At 37.1% G+C, this 12,844-nt stretch overlaps 1 protein-coding gene across 4 annotated transcripts in view; it reads right to left on the bottom strand.

Moving 5' to 3' along the window:
- Positions 1 to 12,844, bottom strand: part of LOC150094292 (protein kinase C-like 3) — a 289,221-nt gene that overhangs the window by 52,854 nt on the left and 223,523 nt on the right. For all 4 annotated transcript variants that reach the window (XM_090412158.1, XM_090412160.1, XM_090412159.1 and 1 more), the window contains one exon: positions 7,193 to 7,272. In XM_090412158.1, coding sequence (XP_090268284.1) covers positions 7,193 to 7,272 — 80 coding nt within the window. The remainder of the gene's footprint in view (positions 1 to 7,192; positions 7,273 to 12,844) is intronic.

Raw genomic sequence — 12,844 nt, 5'->3', positions numbered from 1 at the left:
AGGCCCGACTTGCCATAGTGATAATGCCGGATGTAACTTTCATGTTCACTGATGTGGATGTTCAAAGTTCTTCCTGTTTGACCATAGTAGGCTTGATTACATGAGCAGGGTACTTCGTAGACTCCTGGATGGGATAAAGGAGGAATGCTGTCCTTGGGTGAACGGATAAGGGTTGCTAATTTGACACACAGTCTGAATATGGTGCATAGTTCATGTTTATTAAGAATTCTAGAAATCTTTTCAGATGTGCCTTTAATGTATGGGATGGTGACTGTTTTGTTGTAGTTCTATGTGGTGGATAGTGGGAGGGATTTCTTAGGAATGTTTAGTATTTTGTTTATCTTATGGGGATTATAGCCATTGGCCAAGAAGGTGTGGCGTAAGTGAGCCAGTTCAGCAGCAAAACATTGTCTACACGTCCCTCAGAACAAGCAAACTGGCCCCGTGTACACACATACACTTCTACACGCAAAAATACTTTTTTTCCCCAACATCAGGCTCCACTACAAGTCAGTTGGGATCATGCGGGTAAAGTCGTTATGTAAAAGGCCGACCACAAATAGATGGAATAAGGTAAAAGAGGAAGAAGAAGAATTACTATTATTATTATTATACAAGCACCTCCATGGAGTCAGAACACTCATCGCAGAAGACCCATTGTATCTACACAATCTATCATAATCTCTCTCTCCTTGAACCCATTAACAGACAATGCACTCACAACTGACTCTGGCAACTAATTCACTCATTCACAACTCTCCAAACAAAAAATCTAATCCTCACACCCCTGCTAACCACAACTTTATTCAACTTCCAAGAATGACCCCTTGTTCTGGTCCCTCTAGCCAAGTACTGAAACATTTCCTTGCATCTATCCTATAAAACCCTTCAAGCAAGTTAAATGTTTCTATCATATCCCCTCATTTTCTCCTATCAACCAACTTTTGCAATTCACATCCTCTCAATCTATCCTCACAGGGAATATTCCACAGGCCACTTCCTCAACTCCAAGAAACCCAGGGGACCAGACTTGAGCACAATAATCGAGATGTGGGCATATCAGGGCCTTATAAAGAAGAAAAACAACTTCTTTATCTCTACTTGTTAATGTGTTCTTCAATAGCCAAGTAATTTTATGGGCTACCTTAGCAATATTTCCTCTAAACTTTAACTCTCTGTCTATGACCACCCCTAAATCTCTTGCTTCATCTATTTCCTCGAGTACAGTGCCATCAATATACTACACGGCTTATAATAAATTTTTCCCAAGATGCATAACTTTACATTTCTCCACATTAAACCCATTTTCTTTTGCCCATATTGACAGCCTATTTAAATCATCCTGCAAGCTCTCAAGCAAATTGTACTAATTTGCCAACGCATATCTTCCAGTTCATCTGTGGAACTCCCTGGCCTATAGCAACAATCAACTGTATATTTTGTGTTACTGACCTTAATCTTACACCAAACTGTTTCAAATGAACAGCCATTTTCCCACCTGTCTCCCATTCGTTTTGGCTGCAATTCATCTGCTATCATCAGCAGTACTCCTCCTATGTCTTCACAATTTGTTCAATGTGACCTCTGAACATCAGATTCTTGTCCACCACCACTACTCCAAGGTCTCTTATCTCCTCAACTTCCTCCAAAATTTCCCTGCCAAGTGTATATTTTTCATCCCATTGTTGCCTACCAAATTTAAGAACCTTGCACTTGGCAAACAGTGAATTTAGTTTCATGCTGTTGCCCACTCATATAATCTATTCAAGTCCACAACATCTGCTTGATTCTGCATCATTCTCCTGAATTTTGCATCATGACCCCTGAAGTGCAGGTTTCTAGGAACCATCATTCCCAGCTTTCAATCTCACACTGAAAATAGTTCCACTAATGCAGTACATAGCACTACACTTATGCACAATAAAATCATTATTAGTAACACCAGACCTCCAAAGTCAAAAGACTCATCGCAGGAGGCAAATACTGTTACACTCAAACGCCATCATTCAATGTACCTGCATTCACAATGTCAGACAATGCATTCCATTCATCAACCACTCTCCATGCAAAGAACCTGCTCCTTATGCTCCTGCTCACACCCTCCTTATATAGCTTCCAGGGACAAGTATGTCCTCCTGTTCTACCCCTTTTTCCCATTCTACAAAAATTTCTTCTGCATTAACCTGGTAACAACCCTTTATAAACTTGCAAGGCTTTGCAAACTATGTAACCTCAATCTGTCCTCATATCCCTCATACCCAAAGACCAGTTATGACCTTAGTCAATCTTCTCTGGATCCTTTCTGATATATCCTCATCACCATGAAAACCAGGAGACCAAACCTGTATGAGGCCTGATCATTCCATTGTATAAGACGGTAACCTCTCTATTTCTGCATGTTAAGATATTCTGCATCATTGCCATAATATGACGTGATGCCTTCGCAATTTGTGCAATGTGACCTCTGAACATTAGATCTCTTACTTCCTCAACTTCCTCCAAAATTTCCCTGCGAAGTGTATACTTTTCATCCTGTTGTTGCCTATCAAATTTAGGAAACTTTACACTTGGCAACAGTGAATTGACAGTTCCATGCAGTTGTCCACTCATAATCTATTCAAGTCCTCCTGTAAGGCCATAACATCTGCTTGATTCTGCATCATCTGCAAACAGTTGTACATCATCAGTTTAAACGTATCATTAATATGGAAATTAAATTAGGGTTGTTTTAATAACAGTACTTGATTCTACATTAAAAAAAAATTCTGTAAAATGCTCTATTTTACTAATTCACTAATAATATAAATAACTAATAATTTACTGAAAAGTAAATTAAAGAAGAAAATAAATATTTTTCATCACACAAAGAAGTTTTTTGTGTTTTTTCACAGAAAATGACAGTTCCATTCCTGCACATTAAAACAATGGTACAGCAAGAAATTCCCCTCCTCCAATAATATGCCTGGGTCCTTTGACTTGCTAAATTTGAAAGAGAATGTTGTTATTTATATTTGGTTGATAATGTAGATAGTTAAACGAACTCGTTTCGTCACATATGCTAAAATTAAAAAAAAAAAAAATTAATATGTCCAAAATGGTCAGATGGATAAGAAAATTGTGTGTATTAAAGGGGGGGGGGGAAATCATAATAATTTAGGACCCAAATCATGCCGATAATCTGGCTTATCTATGATGAGTATGTAGCTTTTTTGACCAAAAAACAAATGTGAGAAATGATAACTGACATGGTTTAATAGGTTGTGATAAGATAGTTGAACTGTGTTTACCAACTAGCATATGTGACGAAACTAGTCACATATGCTAGTTGGTAAACACAAACCATTACATAACTAAAACTGAACATTTAGGAACCGTTACACAAAAGCAAAAAAAAAGAAACATGTGGAGTGTGGAAGCTGGCATGGATAAGTCATTGTTCAGTAGGTATGCATGATAGTTGGCAGAAAAGTTAAAGTCTGAGGTGGGAAAGATCTAATTCCTTGGTTTCTGTTGAGACCTTATGAGTGGATAACCATCATAGCCTCTTTGATGTTTCAGGTACTGAAGTTGTCTTCTAAGTACGTATGAAGCTCTTGTCCCATTCTATATTGTTGTGAGTGGGGGAGAAGTGAAAAGCTAGACCTGAGCTGTCATGTCTATTATTATTAACATCTCCAATATGCTCTTTTTTGTCTAAATTCTGAACTTCTAGATGTTTGCCCTATGTAAGCAAGGGCACAAGACCATGGAATACTGGAAAACTCCAGGATGTTTGTTGAAATGGTTGTGGGCCTTAGGTGAAATTAACGGAGCTTGTATAGACAATGGACTTGAAAGCCACTCTTATATCAGGAGACTGGCGATTTTGAGAGAAAGTCTAACAATATAAGAGATGGAAACTGAAGCTCTGCAGCAAAAGTCTGGAATCTCTTGTGTAGCAGGAGTAGAAAATAGTATTCTCTTTACCGTTCATTAGATATTAGAATATCTATTGCTTACCAATAGTTGGAGAAGAGAATATAATTCTTCTTTTAGTGTTTCTTCATCTCCTGAGATTGCTTTTTTTAGCGTATGTATAATTCCTATTTTTTGCAAAATGTGGTACAAAGAAGACAAATGTAGGTAACAACCTGTATAAGCCTCCTTCTGCTTTCTTCAAAATTAAAACATCTAGGAAATGTAATTTTACTTAATTTTCAAGTTCTAAAGTGAATTTTAATAAATTAAAGAAAATCGTGTAACACAGCCACACTGTTTCCAGATTATAAATTTGTCGTTTATGTATCTCCAGCAAAGTGATGGTTTTGCATTTGTATATAGCAAGAAATCTTTTTCAAAGTTTTTCCTGAATAAGTCAGCACATGTAGGGGATAGAGGGCTTTCACTGCAATTTTTTTTATACTTTTTTACTACACTTTACTCTGTTTTTTTACTTTTGTGTAATGGTTCCTACATGTTCGGTTTTAGTTATGTAATGGTTCATGTTTACCAATTATTGTATTTTTTTTGTTCTTCCTAACCGAGAAGCCACTGACATGTGTGGCAAAACTAGTCGGTTTATCATCATCATCAATTTCCTGATATCTACCTCCAAGGGGTGTTCAGGTTACTATGACTGCACTACATGATTAAGTTTACATTATTATTAATCTCAAGTCGCTCTAACTATCTATATTATCCCGACCTATTAAACTGTGTAAGATATCATTTGTCACATTCATTTTTTGGTTGAAAAATCTACATACTCATCATAGATAAGCCAAATTATCGGCATGATTTGGGTCCTAAATTATTATTATGTTTTCCCCCCTTTAATATACACAGTTTTGAAATCTGACTATTAGCCATAGCCAAGTTAGCCGGTCTTGGGCGTGGACAGCAGGGTTTTTCATCCCGCAAGCAGGCAAACTGGCCCAGTGAACACACACGGATCTACAGCCATAAATACTTAACCCCCCCATGAGGGGCTCAACTCGCCCCAATAGGGACGGGGGGGAAAAAGGGAGGAAACTCCATACAAATAAATAAAAAACTGTGGGAAACCAGACATTTGAGATTTACAGTAGTGAATGTACACTCGTGTTCATAAAAATCGTTTCACTTGCTGTAACCATTTTTTTTTGGTAATTAAATTTGAATGCCTATTTGTAAAGGGATAATAACACAACAATTGTCACAAATAATGACGAATGTAACATAACATTTTTATTTCTGATAAATATTTGGCTCTTTTTAGTACAAGATGTGACATAATTCATAAATGACAAAAAACTTGACAGATTTGCAAATATTTCAAAATGGAGTGGGCAGTGATATTTTCACTGGAAAAACAAATGTCAGTATCAAAATTTAGTTCATCTACACAGTTGACTGACTACAGGACACCCTTTTAGAATGAGAGGAATAGCGCTCTTTATTCAAAGCTTGAACTAGCCATAGCTATCTCAGCACAAAAATGCAAAAACCAGATCATGCTATCTATTTATAACATAAAAAAAATTCTGATGCAATAGCAGTAATTATTACATTATACAGAAACCCGTGAGAATGATAAATGATGCAAAACAACAAAATGTCTAATGATAAAGCAATGAAAATGACCATTTAACTACTATAAACTATATTTATGTAAGGCAACGTAGTTTCTATGAACATGAGTGTAGTTCACTAATTAATAAGTACTCGTAGTCACTAATTCTTTTTTTCCTCCACTGAATGACTAATTTGCTAAAATATGATAATTATGGTACAACAAATCTGATAAACATCAGCTAAAGATAAAGGCAAAAGTTTGTCTTTCATTGCTGATAGAAAATTAGAAATTTCATTGAAAATAAAGTATCTAAGCATCAAGTGAAACATCTTCAAAATTTTGTAGATGGGCTAAGATGCCAGAAATATCATATATGGGACAGGAACTTCATGTTTAACTGTGGCATTCATTAGTAAAGAACTGCACGAGTCCAAAATCTACTTAAATATGTAAGAGTTATAACCATTTGATTGCATTAAAGATCTGAGTGATAGAAGCTGTTGCCGCAATGATGAAGATCAGGAACAAATGTTTTGTGTACTATTAACCAAATTTTTAACAACTCCAATTTTCCTGTGACAAATAATGATCAGAAAGTTTGTATGCTTACTTAGTATTTTTTTTTTCATATACAATTCCCCCCATTCCTCAGGACTGGTTGAGCCCTCCTAGTGAGGGGTTAAGTATGTATTTATGACTGTAGATCTATGTGTGCTCACAGGCAGTTGTGTTTGTTCTGGGGGATGAAAAACCTGAGTTTCTGGGTGAAAAAACCCCTTACCTCTGTATTAGACCACCTAACTCACCTTTAGTCGAAAGAGACCAGATAAAGGTACCTCATGTCTTGGATGGGAATCGAGCCCAGGTCTTTCCAATCAAAGAATATACATTGGTGGATAAAGTACCAGGGCAGTATGGGTAAGCAGGATGTCTAAGAGAGAGAAATTCCCAAGAAATTTCCCCTTTCATATGAACTGAATTTGTGGATGAAGGCTGTTAATCTTCTGTAAATGAACTTAGTTCATTTTCAGATTTTTTTTTCTCTTACATGGTGTACAAACTTCATGGTGGTTTGCTAATAATGATAACAAAAGTTGTTACCATTCAACTTAGATTTCAACTCATTGATATCTACCATTACTAGTGTTCTATCCACTTTCTAATACCTACTCTCCAAATCACTGCTCTGTATGTGTGAGTGAGAGAGAGATTAAACTGAAATCAGCCATTAAAATTCTAGACAAACTGAAAATGTAGGGCCAAAAGAATAATTCATTATAGTGATATTATAATGTAGTGAATTTCCTGTACCACAGCATTCATGCTACAGCTTTTGGCTAAGACTTTTTGGCAATTTGTTATACAGTTCATCCTGACTGTAGCATACACCATTAATAACAAACTTACTCCATATAACAAACAACCAGTCAAAGTCCTGTAGGTGTAATGCTTTTTTTTTTACAAGTAATTCATTATAGCAAACTATCCACTATAACAAACTATTCTTGAGATACTTACGAATTTGCTACAGTGAGTGTTGACTATAGTAAGTGAGTTTACTATAATGATATCTGCAACAGTGAGAGCTGCTGGATAATCTTTGCATCGAACATTAATTTTTACACATAAAACTTTTATAGAAAAATGCATGAATACAACCTTTTGAAGTAGTTCTTGGACAAAATGAGTTGCATTTCGGGAAAATGATGATGGCAATTCAAAGCTGCCTACTTCCACAACTGTAATAGAATAAGAAAACGTGAACAAAATAAATAAGATTAAATTACAGTGCTACAACTACAAATATAAGCAGTCACAAAGGCTAGGAATCACAGCTATCAATTTTATTATTAATTTCAAAAGTTCCCATATGTGTATGAATTACTATCATGAAAATATTAACTGATTAATATTAAATCCAATGCAATTACCAAATTAGGTAATTACATAACTACAGATACAATAAATTAATGTATGCCAAAGACCCTTTCTGAATCTATTCAGAGTATCTATCGTTACAATACTTTTCAGAAGTTTTTTTAAGTGAAAGAATAGTAAGCCACTTAACTATTCTTTAAGGAATACTTTATTTCATTAAATCTGCAACAACATTTCATTAATTTAAAACCATCCTAAAATGTAGAAAAATAAAATATAAAAAAAATGTGTATGCCAAATATATGTATACAGAGTGGTTCAAAATTCCACGTACAAACTTTGAGGGGAGTAGAGAACATCAAAATCAACCATATTCACATAGGAAAGCATGACACTGGAAACGCCACTGGAAGGTACTAACAAGGATACAAAGATACAAAAATAACACAAGGCAGTAAGTAGTGTAAAAAACTTGATTGGACGTAACTGAACAGTTCAATAGTAGTTGGATACATAATATGGTTTCACATCAGGTGCTCAAAGTTACAGCCATTAGCAGTGATGCATGCCTGACACCAACGACGCATTGATTGCCATACATTTTCGAAAATACGTGGAGTTTCCTGGATATTAGCAGCGGTGATGGTGATTCTTGCCACGAGGTCCATGTCAGAGGCAACACGCATTTCATACCATGGCTTTAAGGGTCCCCCCACAGAAAGAAATCAATGCTCGATAAATCAGGTGAGTGTGTGTGTGGGGGGGGCATGCAACGGGTCCATCATGTCCCAAATAACCTGTCCAAATACTGATGCACAGAAATGCCAAAATGGGCTGGAGCCCCATTGTGTTGGAACCACATCTGCCGACACACAGTCATTGGAACGTTGTTCAGTAAATCTGGCAGAACTTCTTCCAGAAAGGTCCGATACTTCTGGGAGTCCAGTCGGGGTGGTAACAGGCATGGGCCGACTACACAGTCAGCGATGATACCTGCCCATACATTAATGGCAAAGCGTTATTGTGCAGCATGTGATCGCACAGTGTGTGGGTTCTCGTGGGTCCACACATGAGCATTGTGGTGATTGAAGACCCCTTTGTGGGTAAATGAAGCTTCATCTGTAAACAAAACACAAGTTGGAAAATCCGGGTCTACGGTACTTTTCAGCAGAAACCACTGCACGAATTCCACATGTCGAGGATAATCTTCAGCCATCAGTAACTGGACCCGTTGCAGCTGAATGGATGTAAGGACTCAGAATGCAAAACGCACAATACACTGGATTGAGATACTCCTATAGCTGAGGCAATGGCATGTGTGCTTGTCTCTGGATTATTGTTCATTGCATGAAACACCTCCTCTTCCATGGTGGGATTTCACATGGCTGCCTACTATCATGCCTGCGATCCCAGAATGATCCATAGTCACACAAATTCTGATGCAAATGCACAAACATTTGGTGATGTGGTATACGTCTGTTTGGGTACCTTTCGCGATACATTTGTACAGCGGCTCGTCCGTTACCGTCAGCTAACCCGTAAACGAGGTGCATGTCTGCCATCTCAGCATTCACAAAATGACGCATGTTCTTCTTCTTATGATGTCAAAAGCTTGAATGAGGAAGCCCTAATTGTTCACCTGGAGCACTGGTGAACAGCGCCACCTATTACTTCTGGGTGGCATTTCTGGTCATGCTTTCCTATGTGAATATGGTTAATTTTGATGTTCTCTACCTCCCCTCAAAGTATGAACCACCCTGTATGTATGTGTGTATCTATCTATCTATATATATATATATATATATACACAGGTAGTCCTTGACTTACGACGGGGTTACGTTCCAATGTCTCCGTCGTAAGTCCAGGACTTTTGTTAATTCTTGATTTGTTTGATTTCTGTTATAATATTTTCATAAATTAGGTTTGTATTTAAGTTAAAATGATTAAAAATGTATAAACTTACATAAACATTTATAAATTATTTATTATCACATATAAATACATAAATACAAAATTAAGAAAGAAAAATTTAAGAAAAAAATACATAAAAACATCTAAAATTACCATTTTTAATGTGTTTATTTCAGATTTTTCTTGCAAATTTCAGCAATTTCAAAATCAGAAATAGCAGCTTCTCCCGTTATTCGTATGTTATGCAAGTTAAAGCAGCTTTTGAATCGATAAAACCAACCTTTACTAGCGTTAAATGTACGCTCGCCGTATTTATCTTCTTGTTCTTTCTTAAGTTGTCAAATATGCTGCGTGCTTTTGTTTGAATTGTAAATAAACTGAGAGGAATATTTTTGTTGATTTGTTCATATATCTATATCATTAAAAGCTTCTCCATTTCATGAATTGGCCCTTCTCTTTTTTTCGTTAAAATTGTACATTTCATATTAACTGCTGCTTTAGTTGCCTCCAACTTTAGCTTTGCTTGTCGACTAATGGTGACGCTACAATGCATACACAAAAGTAATGTGATATATGTATGTATATGCTGGCGGCAAAGTTAAATGAGAGAATTGTTAATAATAATTTTTGTTGTCGCAAGTTGTGAACTACCTGTATATATATTTAATTTTTATTTAATTTTATATATATTAGGGATGGAAAGTTCTGATAACACATAGGGCAAAAATGATAATGATATTAAAGCAACTGATATAACCACAAGAAAGAACATACTAATAGCAGAGTTATGAAGTTAACATATGTTCTTATATCCTTGTATGCTCTTTCTTGTGGTTATATCAAGTGCATTAATATCATCTTTGTTCTAGAAGTTTATCAGAACTTGCCAGCCCCCCCCCCCTCGTATATATTATATATTAATATTAATAGGGGGCAGGAATAACTGCTGGCATCCCCAAAAAATAGTCTCCACAAGGGAAGTGTATTATCACCATTACTTTTCAACATTTACATCAATGATCTTCCCATATTGAACTAGAAATTTTCTCAATGCTGATGACCTTGCCAAGCTACTCAAATCAAAAAATTTCAAATCCATTGAAACTATCACTTGCCTCAAATAGTTTAACCACATATTATAGCAATTCTCGTAGACAGGCTTATAAGTTGATTATACATGATTATTTATTAACTTAAGGAATTCACAACGTACACTAGAAAAGTTAAAATAAAACTTTAATATATATTTCAAATATTTCGCCATCTTCAAAGGAATTCAAAATAAAGACAAATGCATGCAGGCACTACACACAGTAAATGAGGACGAAGAGAGGAAGCTATTGTTTATCCTAAAAGTCCTGATGGTGCCTCCTAGCGTATGTAGGCCTATGTAGGTAGTATTCTTGTCCGTTGGGCTGAAGGTTTCCTGATGCATGTCTCCCAAATTTGGGGCAGTCTCATGCCATCAAATTTGTTGAGGTTTGGCATGTTTCTTAGGGCTGAGGCTGATTCCATAAAGTCTTTCAAATTTGAACTTGCTACGGTGTATTATTGTGGCTTTCTTCCGCCGTATTCTGTGGCGTGCATCCAGAGCATGGTCCGCAAGACCAGAGTGGCTATACTGGTGAAAACAGATGTAGTCCTTGTGTTCTGAAATTCTGATATTCACTGTCCTGCCTGTTTGGCCAAAGTAGGATAGCTTACAGCTGCAAAAGACCTGGTATACACCAGGTAGGTCTAAGAGAAGTTGTTGGTCTTTAGTGGAGTGGATAAGGGATGTCAATTTTCTATATGGTCTGTAACAAGAGGTCGAGTTATGTTTTTCAAGATTTTGGTATTTTTTTCTGAGTTGCCTCGGATGTAAATGGTGACGGTTTAGAGTAATCCTTGTTGTGAAGGGGGGGGGGGGGTTGCAGTTTACTGGTTTCAATATTTTTGGATGCTGGCAGGTGACTAGTGTGTCTAGGAAAGGGAGGCTGTTGTTTTCCTCTTTTTCCAGGGTGAACTGGATTCTGGGTTGTTGGTTGTTTAAGTGTGTTAAGAAGGAGAGGAATGTATCAGAGCCATGTGGCCAAATAGCGAACACATCATCAATGTAGCAAAGCAATATGGTTGGTTTTTGTGGGGCAGAGTTTAAGGCTTTCTCTTCAAAAGTTTCCATAAAGAAGTTGGCCAAGGGTGGGGACAGTGGTGAACCCATGACTGTCCCCTCTATTTGTTTGTAGAATTTTCCCTGCCAAACGAAATAGCCTGAGTTCATTGTGAACTGAAATAGGGCTGAGATATCGGGAGGAAATTTTGCGTGAATTAGCTCTAAGGTTTCCTTGAGTGGGACATTTGTGAATAAGGAGGAGACGTCAAAACTGACCATTATGTCAGTATGTTGGAGTGTAAGATTTTCTATGCTGGCTGAGTTTTTTTATGTGTGATGGTGTGTTGCCAGTATAGTGTGTGCGCATTGGCCAAATGTTTAGCTAATTTGTATGTGGGGGAATCAATTCCATCCACTGTGGGATGTAATGGCACATTTTTTTTTATGTATTTTTGGAGTCCATATATATGGGGGGGGGTATAGAATTAAACGGTTTTAATTTGTCAGTAACTGTTAGGAACAAGAAGGAAGAATTTTCAGCCTTGGTTGGCACTTCCAGTCCACAGGTTATTGGCATTAGTGAAACATGGCTGACAGAAGATGACACAGCTAGTGGGATTGAATGTGAGGGGTATGGTGTGTTCAGGAGTGACAGGGAGAATAAAATGGGAGGAGGAGGAGGAGTGTTATTGATGATAGCTGATGAGCTACAGCCAAGAAGAATAGAAGTGGAACTGCAGGATAGAGAAAAGAGCACATTTGAGGCTATTTGGTGTGAGATTGAAACTAGCAGAACAAAATATACAGTTGGGTGCTGCTATAGACCAGGTGATGGAACAGATGGTGGAGATAGTATGCATAAGCAAATAGAAGAAATGAGTGGAAGGAGGAGAGGACACATGGGAGGAAGGAATTGGATTTTATGCGGTTATTAAGATATAACTATCTGCGACAGCATGTAATGGAAAATACTAGGGGTCAGAGAGTGCTTGACCTGGTAATTGCATCTGAGAATTTAACTGTAACGAATATGACCACATTGCCTCCAATTGGTGAGAGTGATCATAGGGTCTTGACTTGGGAGGTGGCTAAAGGTGTGGAATTTACAATTAAGACAGGGTACATGTGGAATTATCGGGCTGGTAAGTATGATAAGCTTAGGAGTTTGATTGGTTCAGTGCCATGATGTACAACTGCAAGGGCTAGAAGTTGATAGCGCATGGAAGGCGGTTAAGAAGTGTTTGCATGAAGCAATGGCTGACTGTATACCTAGAGTCCAAATAATAAATCAAGTAGGGGTTAAATGGATGAATAACACCATTAAGCTTGAGCTGCAAAAAAAGAAACAACTATGGAGAGTATTTAAGGAGAAAGGTGACCGGCAGGCACATGAATGGTATAAAGCGCAGGCCAGAAGGGCAACAAGTGTG

Source organism: Typopeltis vanoorti, chromosome 22, assembly GCF_054136105.1.
Source record: "Typopeltis vanoorti isolate ZY-2024b chromosome 22, IOZ_Tvanoo_1.0, whole genome shotgun sequence".
NCBI lineage: Eukaryota > Metazoa > Arthropoda > Arachnida > Uropygi > Thelyphonidae > Typopeltis > Typopeltis vanoorti.
Note: the sequence above shows the minus strand (reverse complement) of the source record. Positions and strands in the feature narration are given on the sequence as shown.